Here is a 20,732-nt window from a genome sequence, read left to right as displayed (position 1 = left end):
CACTTTGCCACTAATATATAAGATCAATAACTTGATAAATTCGAATAATGGTGTCTATAATAGCATAAAATAAATTACATTAGTAGGGTTCCTTAATTTTTTTGTCAATTATTAGGCTCTAATGAAATTTTACATCAAATATATTTGTTGATTTAATTATGATTAATTAATCTAGCAGAAAATTAACAACAATGTGGCTGTAGTTTAGTGGTAAGAATTCCACGTTGTGGCCGTGGAGACCTGGGCTCAAATCCCAGCAGCCACATATCCGACCTTAGCTCAGTTGGTAGAGCGGGAGGACTGTAGTGGGTTAACCTCAGCCATCCTTAGGTCACTGGTTTGATTCCGGCAGGTCGGAATTTTTTTTCACTTTTAACAATTTTTGCTTATTATATTATGCTTCTTTCATACATACATATATAATATATGTAATGTTTTACATCACAACTTAATTGTTGAACTTGGCCTTATAATCACTCCACAATTGATTAACAGATTTGCCCAACAAATCACTGAAATAAGCATCACTATATCCACCCCTCATTTTCTTGTTAAGCTGAGCTACAAACCCATTTCTTAAACTGTTACAATAGTCTAAGAACCTGGCTGTAACATCATAACCCTGATCCCATCTATCACCTTGACCGGGTTTAACCCAATGAGACGGTGCATAACCAGCCTCAATCAACCCCCCGGTGCCTGCCCATTGCCGGTCCATTGCCACACATGGGTCATTTCGTGGTACAAAACACCCGTTACTTAAGTTTTCACGTTGCCTGAGTAGCTTTGTACGTAGTTTGCACTCAGGTGGATTTGGTTGTTGACTGTGTAAGCTACTCCTTGCATACTTTCCACTGTAAGACTCACCTATGATGTATTATAATTTGTAAATTAGAAAAATAATTTCGTGAAGCAATATAACAATAGACTTTTAACCAAAAATAATAATTAAAAAAAATAGAATAATAGACTTATTATAAGGTTATTGGTTACACTAATTGCTTGGTTTTTATTGTTATTTTTGACAAGTTTTCTTATTTTGTTATAAAACTATTGAATTTGAGTACTGACATTGAAAAAACAAGAAAGTTGTGTTCACTATGTTCCCTAAGTACAAACTTGATAACCTAGCTAAATATTTTTTTGAAAAAAAAAGGCTTAAAATGTGATAAATTAATGTTGTAACCTGTTGGATGTTACTCTTACGGTCAGCCAGGTTGGTTTGCTGAAAGGTTTTCCAAATGAATTCCGTGGCAGAGGAGAGAGTTTGGCGGGCGTAGTCAATCCCGACTTCATTGTTGAATCGGGTACCACCTGGAGTATTGGCGGCGGAGTTGGTGACTGCGTAAGTCACCGCGCGGTGACTTGGGTGGTGAGGAGTAGTAGAAGGAAGGAGGATAAGAAAACCAAGGGAGACATATTGTGTGACTTAATTATGGGTAGGGTGGTTATATTTTGATGGAAAGAAACATCTATTTATAGACAATGTAGTACTCTATAGAATAGTAGAGTATAGTTGAAGGTGTTGTTATTTAATGAGCAATCTAAGCAAGTTGGCAAAGTTGAAACGGAAGTAAATGTTGTTAGCTAAATTGGTTGAAGCTGATGAATGCAATGCAATAAGCGCCCATAGCTCAATATTTTTTATTTTTTTTATTAAAATTGATTAGTTCAATTTTTTTTTTTTTTATGATATTTTTAAATTCTAATATCTTGTTGACTTTGTCTTGTGGTGAATTGTTGACTCTGCACAATTAAATCAATCAAGTGAGACAAAGATTTGGCTACTCTTCTTTCCAGAAGTGATTTTGGTGCACTAGCTATCGTGAAACAAAATTATTTATACAAAAAAGTAACACTAAGAAAAATGAAGGAAGTATTTTACACAATGTCTTGTGTGTCAATACAAAAACTTTGTGATAGGTAGGGTCAAGTAAAGTGTTATATGACATAAAATTTTATTTCAATTACTTCTATTAATAAATTGTTATATGTCAGTAATAAACTAGTTATCACAAATTCACAATACATTTATTTAATTAGTAAACTAGTAATCGAGACTATATATGTTAACACAAGTGTATGTTTCCACGAAACAAATCTTGTGTGTGTTTTGTTTAATACATTTATTTAATTAGTAAACTAGTAATCTATCATGGATCACTCACTACTATACAAAATTACTTTATTAAGTATACTCACACATGAGATAGCATGAAAATGAAAATGTTACTCCTATAACTATAGAATGGATGAAGTATTATTTGACAACAACACTTTATTAAAAACTTTGCTTATTCTTTTGCTTCTTTCATTCATAAAGATATCTACCTCCGTTAATTTTTAAGTGCAACAAAGAGGTATATATTGTTTGCTAGGCAAAATAAATTCCTTTGTTGCAACTAAAAATTAAAGGTGTCATGGTATGTAATACATCAAATTCATGACTTTAGTTGTTAAAACTGGCCTTGTAATCATTCCACAATTGATTAACAGATTTGCCCAACAAATCACTGAAATAAGCATCACTATATCCATCCCTCATTTTCTTGTTAAGCTCAGCCACAAACCCATTTCTTAAACTGTTACAATAGTCTAAGAACCTGGCTGTAACATCATAACCCTAATCCCATTTATCACCTTGACCGGGTTTAACCCAATGAGACGGTGCATAACCGGCCTTAAGCCTAACATAATCCGCGATACCCTCAATCAACCCTCCCGGTGTTTGGCCATTGCCGGTCCATTGCCACACATGGGCCATTTCATGGATTAAAACACCCGTGACTTCGGTTTTGACGTTGCCTGAGTAGCTTTGGACGTAGTCTGCATTCAGGTGGATTTGGTCGTTGACTGTGTAAGCTGCGTAATCTTGCATACTTTCCACTATAAGGCTCACCTGTGACGTATTATAACTTATAAATTAAATTAGGTTAATAATTTCATGAAGCAGTTGGTAGAACAATAGACTGGTTATCTTATTACTCCCTCCGTTTTTAAATACTTGCTTCACTTTTAATTTCTGGCCATTTTTAAATAGTTTCTCCATTCCTTATTTGGAAAGTTTTTACAATATTTAGTTTTTTTCCTTAATTCATTCCTCTCCTTCAATTCTTTCAACTATTTTTGACTTTTACAAATTTTATTTTCCACCTACCCATTACCTTTATATTTTATCATTTTTTCAATTTATCCAAAAACTTTGCGCATAGAAAAATGAAGCAAATATTTAAAAACAGATGGAGTATAAGGTTATATTGGTTACTATAATTGCTTATTTTGACAATATTATAGGTAATCATACTTCAAAATCGAGGATTATTCTAGCTTAAATTGAAGTATTCTTAAACTATTGAGCCTATTAACACAAAATTATAGGTAATCGTACTTTTTTTTTTTTTTTTTTTTTTGACAAAGAGGTAATCGTACTTTGAACACATATCTTAGCTTAATACGTACTACGTAACTGTACACTCCATGTTGTGATTAATGTTTTGATAATATAATGCGTCAGTTTATTAAAAATAGTACCGTACTCTCACAACATAGTATTAGTAAGACACGGTACGTGTTAGAAAGTAACCTGTTGGATGTTACTCTTACGGCAAGCCTGGTTGGTTTGGTGGAAGGTTTTCCAAATGAAGTCCGTGGCAGCGGAGAGTGTTCGGCGGGCGTAGGCAGTCCCGACTTCATTGTCGAATCGAGTACCACCTGGAGTATTGGTGGCGGAGTTGGTGACTGAGTAAGTCACCGCGGTGACTTGGGTGGTGAGGAGTAGAAGGAAGGAAGATAGGAAAACTAAGGGAGACATATTTTGTGAGACTACTTTTAGTAAGGTTGTTATGTTTTGTAGCGTAGAAAGATTAGAAACATCTATATATAGAGAATAGCACAGAAGTACTATTTAAGTGTGCTATGATTTTTTTTAAAATTCTTTGGATTTTTCCGGTTTATTCATCATTGCTATTTATTCTCTCGGTTTCTTTTCAAGTGTCTATAATGACATGCAATACATGTCAATGCAAAACTTTGTCTATTTATTTTTTTAGTTGTCAATAACTGTAAATTATAGTAACAATTGAATATAAATAAATTATTTATTGACACGATTCCAAAAAGTATTTGCAAGATTATATATTTTTATATATTGTATATATAATTCACAAAAAGTAGTCAAAGTTACATGAATAAAGCCAAAACTCTCAATAAGCCATTTAAAAATAAGGGGAGTACTTTCTTAGAATCAGTGTGTCTTGGTATGCGGCTGGCCACATTATCTGACCGCTTGTAAACAATAGAGTAACTCCTTAAACATTGACCAAGTAACCCCTATAACACTGAGTGACATACTGACGAAGTAACTACTATAACACTAACCGCATAACTCCTATAACACTAACGAAATGACCTATATAATAACTTGTCATACAGTGTGGCCAGCCATGTATAAGAATTTTGTCTTTAATGTACTTTTACTTATTTGTATATCGTTGTAAAAATAATAATAATAAAAAAATAATAATTATTTGTATATCATTTTACACACCTTTTGTTACTTCTCTGTTGTCTTAATTCTCGTTAAATATATAAAAAAAAAAACAGGAAATATATACTTCCTTTTTTTCTATTTAGTTGACACGTTTAATTTAGGCACACATATTAAGGAGATGAGAGAGAGTGAGAGAGAATGATAAATCAAGTGGGGTACACTTAAAAAGCAATGTATAAAACTTACCCAAAAAGAAACGTGTTATCTAAAAAAAACTTTCTAAAAAGAAACGTAAAGTATTGTGTAGAACGGACTCACGTGAGTCCAATCATACAAACAGAAAATATTTAATTTCTGACGAAAATTAACTTATTCCTGAATAGAATGATTTTATTCCTGATAAAAAATATCTAATTCCTGACGAAAATTAACTTATTGCTGACTAACAAAAGCTTATTTCTAATAGTATTTTTTTTTCGGGCTTTAATTGTCAGAAATTAGACAATATTGATCAGAAATTAGGCAATATTGATAAGATATTAGACAATATTGATCAAATATTAGACAATATTAATTAGATATTCGACAAATTTTCCTGGTGATGAAGGTGTCGTTGCATCAATGGCGGAGTTTTCCAATGTAATAGGACCTCCAGTTGCATTATAAATCATACACTTAGTAGCAACGCTACTACGCTACTACCACAACGATCAACCATCAGTGTTCTTCATTAACATTGCTGCTTTAGCTCGGTCATTTTGGTTCAATGTCTTCTTATCTTGATATTCTTTCATCTCTATTAATGTTTCGTTTGTGATGGGAACTCCATTTCGTTTGCCATTCTATGAATAGTAGCAAAAACATTCATAATTTAGGGGAAGAGGGAGGGTGATGGCAGTGGGTAGGTCAGAGATGGCGGCATCATCACCAACGTGGAGGAAGGAGTGGCTGATTCCGGGCTGTGTGTGGCCACAGGGGTTGCGGTTTGTGATAAGGGGAGTGTGTTATAAACTGGACTCACGTGAAACAGACTCACACAAAACCTTACGTGTCAACTAATAAAAAAAACGGAGATAAGTATTATGGAATACGACGAAATGAGTAAATTGGTTGGAGTTCATGAAGGCCGCTATGCAATAAGCACCATAGCTCAATATTTATTTTTTAAAAAATTAATTCAATTTTTTTTTTTTTTTTTTTTTGGTATTCTAAATTTTATCTTGTTGACTTTGACTTGTGGTGCATTGTTGAGTCATACCTCATACGCAATCATATCAATTCAAGTGATGATTTTCTTTTCGAGGTTCTAAAAAGTCAAGGATAAGCACAAATCTAAACCAAAGATCGTATGTCTATCGTTGCTTGACCTTTAAAGATAGGTTGTAGTATTGTTAGCTTCTGAGAAATTTAATAGTCAAGGAGTAAAAATAAACATATACAAAATGAAAGTTTTACTAAAAAAGAAACCATTAAGGTCGACAAATAGAAAATTAAACCCTTGACCATGAGATAAAACTCTACTACTAAGCTTCCACTTGATTTCCGCTGAATTTTTTCTACTCTCTTTAATTTAATTCTAGCACTAGCAGTAATAATCATTATATATCATGGAAAATAGAATTTATTAGTGGGACTATAATGGAAAATAATTAATCACCACAAAACCTTATACTTATTTGCCAAAATAAAATTTTTGTAGAATTTATTAGTGGGACTATAATGGAAAATAATCACCCATTAAGTCCAACAATGACAACATAATACTAATATACACTACAACTGTCTAGATTTCACTGTCATGCTATTCGTACATATTGAACTATCAACATGACAATTAATTTCTAACAAATGAAGTATACGTACGTATGTTTCTTAATGGGTTCATCCCATAGTAAAACTAATTTCCATACTTGGCCTTATAGTCAGACCAAAGTTGATCAACACTTTTACCTAACAAATCCTCAAAAAAACTATCACTATAACCATCTTTCATCTTCAAGTTAAGTTGAGCCACAAATCCACCCATCAAACTATCACAGTAGTCCAAGAACCTAGCCGTGGTGCTATAACCCTCGTCCCATCGGTTTCCACCCCCTGGTTGCACCCACCCATTCGCGATGTAACCAGCCTTCAACCTCACGTAATCAGCAATGCCTTCAATTAACCCCCCGTTAGCCTGACCCTTACCATTCCATTGCCAAACATGGGTCATCTCATGGTAAATTACCCCGGTAAATTCGGTTTTTACGTCACCTGAATAACTCCCTAAATATTGAGCAGAAAATTGGATTTCATTGTTGCTAGTTTGGGCTACCACGTTTAAGCTTGGCACTATAGTTAGACTAACTTGGTCTATGCCTTGCTTACGGTCAGCATCTGTGTTTTGTTGGAAGGTTTGCCAAATGAAGTCAGTGGCACTCGCGAGTGTTTGTCTCGCATAGTCCTCGCCAACTTGGTTGGCGAAGACTGTGCCACCGTTGGTGGAGGCTGCATTGTTTGTAACCGTGTAATCAACTGCTATGATCCCTCGCGATTTTGCGAGGGTGATCATAGCTAACAACATGAAGAGGGAACTAGTTTTGATCCCTTTAGACACCATTTTTTTTTTTTGTTAAATGATACTTTAATTTTATTATATGGAAAGATGATTAGTATTTTTTTTTTTTTTATGATTGAATTTATTGAAGGTTTTGACGCTTATATAGGAGGATATGACCATGCACATAATTTTTTTCTCGCCTTACCCTACCTAGAATCCTAATTAATTTGGCAGCAATTTTGTTGTGTTGAAATGGTCAAATAATGATACAAGTCTAAAAAATACAATTCAAACTCTAGACTATTATTAGATCATAAATATACGTAATTTTATTACACCGCTGACTTTTACACTATTTACACATTTTTCATTGACCATATGATCTATTGTAGGGTGTACGTTCTAGATTCATTATATATGGTACTTGCTATAAGATTTAATTATTTTTTGTGCATTCAATAATTAGGTAGGCATAATTTTTTTACTGGCAAGATGTATGCAAAATGACAGGATTATTAGTGAATATAAAGTTTAAGTGTATAATTTAATTTGGAAAAATCTTTAATTTGGCTGTATGTTACGGAGTAGTTGTTAAATTTGCAGCTTAAATTCAAAGTAAACGGAGTACTCCGTAGTAGAATCACAACTGTACTTTTGAAAATCTAGTCAATGAAGGGTGCATCACATTTCTTTCTAAGAAAAATAGTGACTCAGGGTTTCTAGATGGATGGATATATAGGTCATTACTATTATTCTTCGAAAGCTAAAGTCTTCTTACAAAGTTTCATGGGCTTGATAGCCTTGATTCATAATCAAAGTTCATATGGTTTGACTATTATGAACATAAAATGGAAATCACTCTAAAGTTCAATACTAAAGTCAATTGGCGATAAATAACGAAATAACCCAACAATCTTATATTCTTATACGTAGTATATGTATGTTATTATTTGCTAGTCATTTTAACTCTATACTATTTAATATTTATTCAATATGGGACAACTTGTATCAATTCATATTTGATGGGTTAAATTAATTCAAATTTCGTCATTATAACAACACGTAATTTTATTCTGAAACGTGGTCGGGTTTACTCTGATGTAATAATTAACTTGATTGGTTGTTCTTAACAAATTGAAGTTGTATAGTTGATTGAGGAAGATAATGAAGGACAATAGTGTTGATAGCCACATTTTATCATGTCCCTGCCCCGCAGCATCTCCATGAAATACTTCTTTTAGTTCATTCTTTAATTAGTACGGAGTAATGTTTATTATTGAAGAGATTAATTACATTTCTATGCTAAATAAAGCATAAAATATGGTGTTAATTAAGAATATCGAGCTTTATCCAACAACTCAAAGCCTTTCAAAAGTCTAAACCCTAAAACCTAAAAAATTGGTCGATTAATTTCGTTACTTATCATAAAGTAGAATAAATGTAGATGTTATATAAATATGGAACCTTAAATCTGCTTTGTATTGGATACACTTGATACAATTGCATCATGCACTAGTAGTTAAATAATCAACTTAACAAAACTTACTTTATTGTACTCCCAACAAAGGAGAGATATAACAATGGCAATAATATAATTTTTTTCATATAAGTCCAGAATTAATTGTCACGTTAATAATTAGTGACAACCTAACATAAACAACGGAAGTACATATACCAATACATAATAATCAAATTGGTGCAATTCAAGTGTTACACTTATATTATATTATACTTTAACCAATCTAATGTCCATACTGAGCCTTATAATCAGACCAAAGTTGATCAACACTTTTACCCAACAAATCCTGAAAAAAACCATCATTATAACTATCTTTCATCTTCATGTTAAGCTGAGCCACAAATCCATTCATCAAACTCTCACAGTAGTCCAAGAACCTAGCCGTCACGCTATAGCCAGCGTCCCATTTGTCACCATCTCCTGGTTGAGCCCATCCACTCGGGATGAACCCGGCTTTTAACCTCACAAAATCAGCTATACCTTCAATCAATCCGGAGTTAGCCTGACCATTACCATTCCATTGCCAAACATGAGCCATTTCATGGTAAATTACTCCATCAAATCCATTTTTAATGTCATCAGACGAGCCACTATTTGTAATGTACTCGGCAGAATAACTTATTTGGTTGTTACCGGTTTCGGCCACGATATTTGGTGGCAAACTAGGCACTATGATTAGGCTAACTTGATCAACTGACTTGCGGTCAGCATCAGTGTTTTCTTGGAAAGTTTGCCATATGAAGTTGGTGGCACTTTCGAGTGTTTGGTGCGCATGGTCTTCGCCAATTTGGTTGGCGAAGACCATGCCACCGGATGTTGAGGCTGCATTGTTTGTGACCGTGTAATCAACGGCTAGGATCCCTTGCGACACGGCTAGGGTGATGAGGGTGAGAAGTAGAGCAAGAAGGCTAATGTGGTTCGTTTTAAGCGCCATTTTGGTTCAGTTTTTTTTGGAGTTGGTAATTTGTTATTGGTTTTTGGTGCTTGAAGTTGTGTTTTTGTAAGGCTTTATATAGAGGGTGTGGTATGTCCCTAACTTGTATGTTACTTTCCCTCAAAAAAAAAAAAAAAAAAAAAAAAAAAAAAAAAAAAAAAAACTTGTATGTTACTCCGAACTTTTGACAAAATTGACCACTTAATGCCACTTATGCATTGTGAGTTGTGACCAAATTAGGACTTTCTAATTTTAATTACAACGTATCAATTAATTTGAATAGGTGACAATGAACTTTTTTGTTCGCCTTTGCTTCTGAATAGGTGACAATGAATTTTTTGTTCGCGTTTTAATTTATTTTTATTTTTTTAGTTTTAAAAAAAATCATGTATAATTTCCTATAAACTCTTTATATCCAATAAATACTAATCCTACTTTATATTAGTTACATATTAAATATTAGTGTATATCCATCATAAAATACTTTTTAAAAAAATTAAATTTTAAAACTATATGATGATAGAATTAGCCTTTTCAAGATGGTAAGAGTATTGGTCTAAATAAACATTGATGAGAATGGGATTGGTTGACTTGACTTTTCTTAGTCTTCTTTCCATTATCGGTGGAAATTAAAGCAAAGGTTGAGGCCAAAGGTTGAGTCCAAGACTTGGCCATCTATAAGATGATTTTTTGTCATATAGATCTTAGAGTTGGGGCAAAAATTTAACGTGGAAGACTCATAATAATTTTATGTACATTTTTTTTAAAGCTTAATTGTTGTTCAATGAAGTTACAGAATACATGTAATATATCATCCATTCCTAACTAGAGAAATGTACGAGAGAATACATTAAACTATAACTCCACACTAATTAACTATATGTAATACTACCTCCGTTAACTATTATTTGCAACAAAAGAATATTTATATCTCACAAGTCACAAATAATACCCCTTTGTTGCAAATAACAGTTAAGGGAGGTAGTATTATAAAATCCTCATTTTAGTTTCTCACCCTGTACTTTTTCTTAAATTAAACTATAAAGTATGTGTCAACTCTTTTATTATTGCTATTAATCAGAAACAAAGGGAATAGCATATTTCCTAATATCTAAACAACAATTACGTTTAAAGCTTAATAAACGCAAAGAAGGTATTTATGGAACGAGGAAGTAATTAATCAAATTTAGATATTGCTGTGAAGGATGCTCGTTTATATATATATATATATATATATATATATATATATATATATATATATATATATATATATATATATATATATATATATATATATATATATATATATATATAGCTGTCAATTCGGGTAAACGGGTCGGGTTTGGGTTGGGAAGAGTGGGTTGAGTCAACTCGGGTCGAGTCAATTCAGATTAATCAATTCCATAACCTATGCGGATCGAGTTTGGGTTGGGTCATGCTTGAGTCGGGTCACGTCGGGTCATACTTCTTATCGGGTTTGGGTCGGGTTTAGCTCGGGTTAATAACAGGTCGAGTTACATTCGGGTCTGGTGAACAATAAGTCAGGTATAATTCGTGTTTTCATGGGATAAAATGGGTAAGGGTATTTTTCGAGTTCGAGTCGAGTTCGGTTCCAGTCAATAATTTGCGGGTTAGAATCAGGTCGGCTCATTATCGAGTTTGAGTTGGGTTCGGTTCAAGTCAATAATTTGCGGATTATAATCAGGTAGGTCATTTTAAAGTAGGGTCATTCTCGGGTTCAAGTCGGGTTCGGTTTAAGTAAATAATTTGCGGGTTATAATCTGGTTGGGTCATTTCCAAGTCGGGTCATTCTCGAATTCAAGTCGGGTTATGTCAAGTCAATAATTTGCAGGTTACAATCAGGTCTAGTCATTTCCAAGTCAGGTCATATTCGGGTTACAACCAGGTTTAGTCATTTCCAAGTCTTAAATTTGAGAATGATGCTCCTTTCTTTTGTTGGCCTGGACCGACTTGGTCTCCCAAGACAAAATGCTTTGATCACCAATTATAAGGTGGTCTAAATTGCATTTAAGGTTATTTGAAATTGGGTCAGGAACAATTTAGGTTGAATTTAGGTCAGGTCAATAACAAGTCGTGTTAATTTCGAGTCGGGTTAGTAACTGATCGGGTTGAATTTTTGGATTGGGTACGTAAGTAATAGGTATGGTAAAATTCGGGTCGGGTCAATAACAAGTCGGGTTGAATTTTGGTCAGGTCAATAACAAGTCGGGTTAATTTCGGGTTGGGTTAAATTCAGGTCGGGTTAGGAACGGGTCGGGTTGAATTCGGGTCAGGTTAGTAGCAAGTCGGGTTAAAACGAGTTTTGACGGGTTAAAACAGGTTTGAGTCAATTTCGGTTCAAGTCGGGTTCAGTGCAAGTTAATTAAATTGGCCATTGTAAACCGGCAAATCGGTGCAATAACCGGTAAATTGGTCGTTTAAAAGCAAATTGAATGGTTCCACACACCCAATTGGACTCCCGGAGGGTATTAGGGACCCTGATAAACATTTCGGCAATTTTTATTTACGGGTGAAAAAAAGTCAAAAATTCTAAAATTGAAGGCTAATATCCACGATTTTTGAGAAATTTTGGAGGTTTTGGGGCCTGTAGACACCCATATGTGTCTCCCCAAAACCAAACTCGGTGATGAGTACCTTTCACGTCGAATCATAATCGAATGAAACGAAAGTGTGGAAAAGTCTAGTGTTGCGGAAAGCTTTTATTTTCTTTTCTCTTCTTTCTGTTTTCGAAAGCCCACTCTATTTTATGAAAACGTCCATTCTAGTTTAGTTTGGACTATGATAAGGGTCCAATAATGATGTAGTTGGATGGGGTTTGCAAAGACCTTTCCAACGATATATTATAAGCCCAATTCCGATGAATAATGAGGAAGTTATGGCCAAAATACTAAACTGGGCCCAAACCGGATTTTACCTACGACCCAATGATCATGAGGAGGGTTCAAAGGTTTAATCCTATTCCTAAACTAATTAGGATTGATTAAAATCTTCTATAAGTTTCTAAAATATCTTAATTATCCTTTTCTGAAAAGATAATATTAAGGAATTTGATTTAAATATAAACTTTCCTTTTTTTTATAAAACATTCCTTTTTTAAAGTCCTAATTCTATTCGGATTTAAACATGTTCAAAGACAGTCAGATATTATTTTCGTGCCTAATATTTTATATCCAAATTTTATATGGTTGGATAGATCTTGAAATTATCTTTCCAATGATATATTATAATAATAATTCCGAGCTATAACGAAAAAGATATGAATAAGATATCAAACTCTATCCAAAACTGACACCGTCTCACTATTTCGTTCATATCTTTTATTCTAAAATATATTTTAATCTGATTTTAATTGGGTTAGAAAGTAGAATTCAAGATCTTTCCAACGACATCTTATTCATCTTATTCCGATTTCTGGATCAAAAGATATGATAAAAACAAAATCCGCAAAAACTGTTGTCTACGAGTTTTATTTCGATTCGAATTTGGATTCTTTTCTTAATTCTTCGATTATCTTTTTTCCTATAAATAGAGGTCATATCTCCTCTTAATCAATCACCAACTCTCATCAAGATTTTCTTGATTATTCTCTCTCTCTCCCTTTTTCTAAACTAGCCTTTTCTCAAATAAATAATTCCGCATTCATTAGATCTTGATACACCTAGCCATATTCGAAGTTGCATTCGCCCTAGACGTGAAAGGTTTTAATTTCTGAGGGTTTGGTCCCAAATTTCTCTTTCAATTATTTAATTTAATTGCTTTGTTTATTATTTTCCTTGAAGTTACTAACGTGTGTATTTTGTTATTAGAAAGAGGTACGAGGCATCCAAGTAAGTACTTTAATGGTTTAATTGATATTATGATGTAGAAATCATGCTTAGATTGTTATTATGATATTCCTAATATCATGTCTAGGGTAATTTTAATATCAAGTATGATTAAAAGTATGATGCTTCCTATATTCTTCCTAATATTTATGATTGTTAGTAACATGTTAGGGCTAAAGATTTGATTTTTATTGTTTAGTGACATGCTAGGGTTTGTTATTAATCTTGTTAGTATCATGCCTAGGATCTTGCTATGCTTTAACATGATTATAATTGTTATAATTTATAATTATTTAATTTATGATGATATTATTATTATTATTATAATAATTATTATTCATGATATTGATTATTTATTATGTTGCTTGATATGCTATTTATTATTTATTGCTTGATCACCTTTATTGCATGTTTAAAGGGAATTTGGTTCACGCTTAATAAAACTATTAATAATCTTGTTTAGGGTTAATTGTGATTATAATTCAAGTGATCGCCAATAATAGATTTGTATATGCATTAATATTCAACCAACATAGATTAAACAGGTTTAGGGTTAATCCTATTGATTGCATGTTAATCAGAAAGCGCACATGAATACGAGCAGAATAAAGTAGAGGCCTATTATTAGGGCAGGTTCAATCTCTTTTAGGTTGGATTTGTACCTTCATCCCTGAACCCTTATTTGGTTCATGACCTTATGGAGTTGACGATCTCTTGGATCGTTAAGGGGTGTAACCTTCACCTCGTGAACGGTTTACAAGTTCCTTAAAAACTTGTTGGGGACTCTTTTGCTCTATCTTCTTCTCTTTTGGACGCCACCGTACTTTAGTGTATGATCACAGTGGGGTTCAAGCTAGTGGGATTTTAAAGGCTTGAAACTATTCCCTACAGGGCTCGGTGTCGAAAAGTCTTGAAATTCTATGGAATACATCTCAGGTTCATATAATGCCGTTTGGAACCTTATATGATCATTATTTGTTGTCATAAATGTTCGTAGTAGGCTTGAATTAATGAAATCGGTGCAAGTTGTAAACCAGTAAATTGGTCGTTTAAAGGCAAATGAGATGGTTTTACCCACCCAATTGGACTCCCAGATGATATTAGGGATCATAGTAAACATTTCGACAATTTTTTTTTTCGGACGGAAAAAAGTCAAAATATTCCTAAATTGAAAGCTAATATTCACGCTTATTGAGAAATTTCGAAAGTTTTGAGGCCCGGTGTCGAAAAGGATTGGGATTTTAAGGAATACATCTTGGAGTCATATAATGCCGTTTGAAACCATATGTGATCATTATATGTTGTCATAAATGTTCGTGGTAGGCTTGAATTAATGAAATCGGTGCAAGTTGTAAATCGGTAAATTGGTCTTTTAAAGGCGAATTGGATGGTTCCACCCAACCAATTGGAATCCTAGAGGGTATTAAGGACCATGTTAAACATTTCGACAATTTTTATTTCTGGGCAAAAAAAAGTCAAAAAATTTCAAAATTGAACACTAATATCCACACTTTTTTGAGAAATTTTGAAGGTTTCGGGGCCCAGTGACGAAAAGTCTTTAAATTCTAGGGGATATATTTCAGGGTCATATAATGCCGTTTGGAACCATATATGACCATTATTTGTTGTTATAAATGTTCGTGGTAGGCTTGAGTTAATGAAATTGGGGCAAGTTGTAAACCGGTAAATTGGTCGTTTATAGGCAAATTGAATGGTTCCACCCACCCAATTGGTACTGGAAGGTATTAAAGACCATGGTAAACATTTCGAAAATTTTTATTTTCAGGCGAAAAAAAGTTAAAAAATTCCAAAATTGAAGCCTAATATCTATCTACGCGTTAATTTTGAGAATTTTTTAAGGTTTCGGGGCCTGATGTCGAAAAGTTTTGATATTTTAGGGGACACATCTCGGGGTCATATAATACTGTTTTAAACCATAAATGATCATTATATGTTGTCATAAATGTTTGTGGTAGGCTTGAGTTAATGAAATCGATGTAAGTTTTAAAGCGGTAAATTTGCCATTTAAAGGCAAATTGGATGGTTCCACCCACCTAATTGGACTCCCGCATTGTATTAGGGACCATGGTAAACATTTCGGCAATTTTTATTTACAGGCGAAAAAAGTCAAAAAAATTCCAAAATTTAAGGCTGATATCCACGCTTTTTGAGAAATTTTGGAGGTTTCGAGGCTCGGTATCGAAAATCCTATAGATTTTAAGGGATACATATCGGGGTCATATAAAGCCGTTTGGAACCATATATGATCTTTATATGTTGTCATAAATGTTCGTGGTCAGGTTAAGTTAATGAAATCAGCGCAAGTAGTAAACGATAAATTGGCCGTTTAAAGGCAAATTGGGTGGTTCCACCCACCTAATTGGACTCCCGGAGGGTATTAGAGACTATAATAAACATTTCGACAATTTTTATTTCCGGGCCAAATAAGTCAAAAATTCCAAAATTGAAGCCTATATCCTCATTTTTTGAGAATTTTTGGGGTCTTCGGGGGCCGGTGTCGAAAAGTCTTAAAATTCTAGGGAATACATCTCGGGGTCATATAATGTCGTTTGGAATCATATATGATCAATATTTTTTGTCATAAATATTCGTGGTAATAGGCTTGAATGAATGAAATCGGTGTAAGTTGTAAAACGGTACATTGGTCATTTAAAGGCAAATTGTATAGTTCCACCCACCTAATTGGACTCCCGGAAGGTATTTGGGACCATGGTAAACATTTTGGAAATTTTTATATCCGAGCGAAAAAAAAGTCAAAATATTCCAAAATTTATATACACGCTTTTTGAGAAATTTTGAATGTTTCAGGTCCTGGTGTCGAAAAGCATTGAGATTTTAGGGGATACATCTCTGGGTCATATAATGTCGTTTGGATCCATATATGATCATTATATGTGTCATAAATGTTCGTGTTGTAAACCAGTAAATTGGCCTTTTAAAGTCAAATTGGATGGTTCCACTCAGCCAATTGGACTCCCGGAGCATATCATTTCGGCAATTTGTATTTCCGGGTGAATAAAAGTAAAAAAATTCCAAAATTAAAGGCTAATATCCACGCTTTTAGAGAAATTTTGGAGGTTTTGGGTAGAGCTGTTGATTCGGGTAAATGAGTCGGGTTAGGGTAGGTTCAACTTGGGTCGGGTCAATTCATATTAATTCCATAACCTATGCAGATCGGGTTTGAGCTGGGTCTTGCTTGAGTCGGGTCACGTCTGGTCATACTTCTTACGAGTTGGGTCGGGTTACATTCGTATCGGGTGAACAATAAGTCGGGTTTAATTCGGGTATTCATGGGTTAAAACGGGTTAGGGTAATTCTTGGGTTCGAGTCGGGTTCTGTTCAAATCAATAATTTGCGGGTAGAATCAGGTCGGGTCATTCTCAGGTTTGAGTCGGGTTCGGTTCAAGTACTAATTTGCGGGTTATAATCAGGTTAGGTTATTTCCAATCAGGTCATTCTCGGAGTCGAGTCAGGTTATGTTCAAGTCAATAATTTGCAAGTTACAATCAGGTCGGGTCATTTCCAAGTCAGGTTATATTCGGGTTCAACTAACGATAAATAGATTATTATCATTTTTATTAAGCTAATTATTTTCTTTGACTATAATATATATGGCAATATACTAGGGAATTATAGTTTACAATTTAGGAAGATAATTATCTCCTTTGACCATACAACAAATATATACTATATTTAACTCTTAAATTTGAGGATGATGCTCCTTTCTTTTGCTGGCCTAGACCGACTTGGTCTCCCTAGACAATATGCTTTGATCAACAATAATAAGGTTGTCTAAATTGCATTTAAGGTTATTTGAAATCGAGTCAGGAACAATTTGAGTTGAATTTAGGTCGGGTCAATAACAAGTCATGTTGATTTCGAGTCAGGTTAGTAACAGATCGGGTTGAATTTTTGGGTCGGTTTAGTAATAGGTCTGGTAAAATTCTGGTCGGATCAATAACAAGTCGGGTTGAATTTGGGTCAGGTCAATAACAAGTCGGGTTGATTTCGGGTCGGGTTTGTAACAGGTTGGGTTAAATTCGGGTCGGGTTTAATTCATATCAGGTTAGAACATCTCCAATTGTATACAAATAGGGACTTGCTAGCAAATTAATTAAAATTACAATCATGTGGTTTACCATTGGAGTGGAAAATTGATGTAGCTAGAGTAAGCAACGTTGCTCAAACAAGGTACGTTGCTTGATTTTTCAATGATTATATCACCCATTAAACATATGACATGTGTATAATAAAAACTATTTTAATTATTTATATTGCTTCCAAGGTACAATATGCTACAATTAACCATTGGAGCACCTTAGTAGGTTATTTTGTTGCTACATCAATTTTCCTTGTATATATTATGGGATGTATAATGTAAATATTAAGGCTATAGCCTTTTAATATATATATATATATATATATATATATATATATATATATATATATATATATATATATATATATATATATATATATATATATATATATATATATATATATATATATATATATCTTCTATTTGTGTTAAAAAAAACCATTGGAGCACCTTATAGCTACAAAATATATTTGCTCCAATATTGACCTATCTCTTTAAGTCTTTATAAATTTAAGACATCTGGCCTTTATTTCTAATAGTCTTATAGAGAATGGGCTTGTTTGGTTAGTGGATCTGTTTATTGGGCCTGTTTGCTAATTGGATCACTTCTTGACAGGAAATTAACATCTAGTAGAAGTAATATAAAATTAATACTAGTAAATTAACAATCATGTGGCTGTAGTTTAGTGGTAAGAATTCCACGTTGTGGCCGTGGAGACCTGGGCTCGAATCCCAGCAGCCACACAATATTTTTGTAATAAAATCAAAATTGAAGAAAAATATCTATCATTTTAATTAAATTAAAATTGAAGAAAAATATCTATCAATATTATCCCACATCGTTATTAATATTCAATTAGCATAAATTTGGTTGATAGTCGCAATTTTGATCGTGATTAAAATCATTAAATTTATGTGAATTTTTGTGTGCGCCATTACTACTACAAGCAACTCACCTACTAACTTAAAAACTGAGATCAATCAAATATAATAAAATTTTATACAAGGTTAGTCATCAAATCAACGGTCAGTGAAACTAAATCTGCCCTTTTCCATCTGTCTTCTTAAGAGAGTGAACACTTATTAGTTCTACCACCATATTTTGTCACATTTCTTTGCTAATTAAAGTGAAGATAACTATACTCTATATTATCCCTTCCCTTCTTATTGAATAATGTCATCCTTATTAATACAAGTATAATAAAACTATGTTAAATTCGACTTATTTTGTCTAAATATATTGAAACTTGTTTCAACCTAATTTTATTGTGATATCAGAGAGATTATTTTTAATACAACAAACTTGTTTGTGAACATGTCTCAATTTATTTTCATTGTAGTAGATCTTATTCTGATTTAAGTTATTTGAATTTTTTTTTTTCATACTTGTACATATTTTGCGAATCACGAGACTTCTTATATTATTCTATCCGGTGATTTACTAAAAGCCACAACTTTTGTGACTTTGTGAGTGAAAAGAGTCTGAAAATATGGAGGGGGTGACAATTTGAAAGGAAATCTTAATCAAAGGCCGGTAATTGAGCATGTTATTAGGAATAGAAAGTATATAATATAGCTCCCTAACTTCTAAGTCAGGAAATGAACTTTATAATCTTTTATTGGTATGGTACACTTTCATACTGTTTGACCAAATAGTTTCGACCATATACAACTGATACAAGTATGTAACTTGAAATTATGTTGAACTTTTAAAATTTGTGTAGCTTATACAAAGAATGTTTTTTTACTATAATAATATTTTATTAGATCGAATGAAAATTGTCAAACTGTTTGATATGAATTTTATGTATTAGACTTGGACTAATATGAAATTATAAACACGGATATTAGATTTTAAGACAATGTTGGTGGCACTTTAAAGCGTTAGTTGCATATCGGTATGGTTGAAGCTCAAGATTATGTTATATACATGTCTCCTCACACGAGAGCTCGTTCGGGCTTGAAGCCTTGAAGTGTGAACCCTCCTTATACCCAGCGCGCGCAAATTTTAAGATGCACCATGGTGCACCTATTTCTAGGTGCACCACGCCTATACTTTTGAACAATCAGTAAAAAAATCTGAACAATTGCAAATTTTGAACATGTAGTAAAAACATCTGAACATCGCAAATTTTGAACATTTAGTTAAAAAATCTGAACAATTGCAATGCATCATGCCTATACTTTTGAACATTTAGTAAAAGAAATCTGAACAATCAAGAATTTTGAACATTTAGTTAAAAAACATGAACATCATAATTTTGAACATTTAGTAAAAAAATCTGAACAATCGCAACTTTTGAATTATTACGAGTCAGACAAATTTTGAACTGACTCGTAATAATTCAATAGTTTTGTAATATAAACTGAACATTTAATGTATACAAAATGAACATTTCTTGATAAAATATGAACATTAAAATTGTATGTTTATGTTCAATTTTTGTGACGTGTTCATATTCTTTTTACTAAATGTTCATTTTTTGTAAAATGTTCAATTTTTTTTTACTAAATGTTCAAAAGTATAGTCGTGGTGCACCTATTTCTAGGTGCACCATGGTGCACATAATACTAATTGCCCAGCGCGTAATATTTCTAAAGGTGGGGGTGGATCGGATGAGATTCAAATCCATGACATGTATGTCACATTAGCTCCGATGCCATATTAGAGAATCATCTAAATCAAAAAGTTAAGCGGATGGTTGAGGCCCAAGATTATATGTATACACATATTGTTTGAGACAATTTGATATTATAATATATGGATGGTTGGATCGATTTCAAAGCACAATCTAGCTGCTCGTGAGCTTGCATAGTTGGCACGGCATAATCAGTAAGAATCGTCAAATATTGTGATCTTTGACAAATTGAGTCCACGCTATATCATAATCATTAATATTATCTTGTTACAAGACTTATTACCACATTAGTCAAAGATTGATTTAGCAAGGAATATAGCATCTATCTATATTTATCAATCTATATTATCACGGAGTACTAATTTTATCCATTTAATCATTCCAATTTGAATTTGGACTGTGTTGTATTTCACGTTTAGTTGTTGTAACGCACAATTAGAATACAATTTAAGTACTCCAAAGGATATCGAACATTTATTTGATCGTTGAATAAAACAAAGTCAATATTGCATCAAAAATAAGAAATTAAAAACAAATAATCTATATTGAATAGAAAGTACGTAGTATATTGTATTTTGTATGTGGATGGATTATGGATTTATCCATTTCCATTTGTACACTCTCAAAGTTTCCTACCTAATTTGTAA

At 33.1% G+C, this 20,732-nt stretch overlaps 2 protein-coding genes, 2 non-coding genes and 2 pseudogenes across 4 annotated transcripts; 2 read left to right on the top strand and 4 right to left on the bottom strand.

The window, feature by feature from the left end:
* Positions 1–16: 16 nt before the first annotated feature.
* LOC110716506 lies at positions 17–1,429 on the bottom strand (annotated as a pseudogene).
* On the top strand, positions 194–265 carry TRNAH-GUG. The gene has a single exon. It is a non-coding gene; the product is annotated as a tRNA-His (tRNA).
* Positions 1,430–2,171: 742 nt separating the features above from the next.
* On the bottom strand, positions 2,172–3,866 carry LOC110716505 (annotated as a pseudogene).
* A 2,260-nt stretch (positions 3,867–6,126) lies between these two features.
* LOC110716497 lies at positions 6,127–7,399 on the bottom strand. Its single transcript, XM_021895130.1, has one exon. It carries the CDS (start codon positions 7,086–7,088, stop codon positions 6,387–6,389), a length of 702 nt encoding a protein of 233 aa, XP_021750822.1. The 5' UTR covers positions 7,089–7,399; the 3' UTR covers positions 6,127–6,386.
* Positions 7,400–8,488: 1,089 nt separating this feature from the next.
* Positions 8,489–9,750, bottom strand: LOC110716499. Its single transcript, XM_021895132.1, has one exon. The coding sequence runs from the start codon at positions 9,479–9,481 to the stop codon at positions 8,771–8,773; it is 711 nt and encodes a 236-aa protein (XP_021750824.1). The 5' UTR covers positions 9,482–9,750; the 3' UTR covers positions 8,489–8,770.
* Positions 9,751–18,118: 8,368 nt separating this feature from the next.
* TRNAH-GUG lies at positions 18,119–18,190 on the top strand. Its single transcript has one exon. It is a non-coding gene; the product is annotated as a tRNA-His (tRNA).
* The last annotated feature ends 2,542 nt before the right edge of the window (positions 18,191–20,732 follow it).

The sequence above is a fragment of the Chenopodium quinoa genome, unplaced genomic scaffold (genome assembly GCF_001683475.1).
Source record: "Chenopodium quinoa cultivar QQ74 unplaced genomic scaffold, ASM168347v1, whole genome shotgun sequence".
Classification (NCBI taxonomy): Eukaryota; Viridiplantae; Streptophyta; class Magnoliopsida; order Caryophyllales; family Amaranthaceae; genus Chenopodium; species Chenopodium quinoa.
This window is presented reverse-complemented; position numbering and strand designations above follow the sequence as displayed.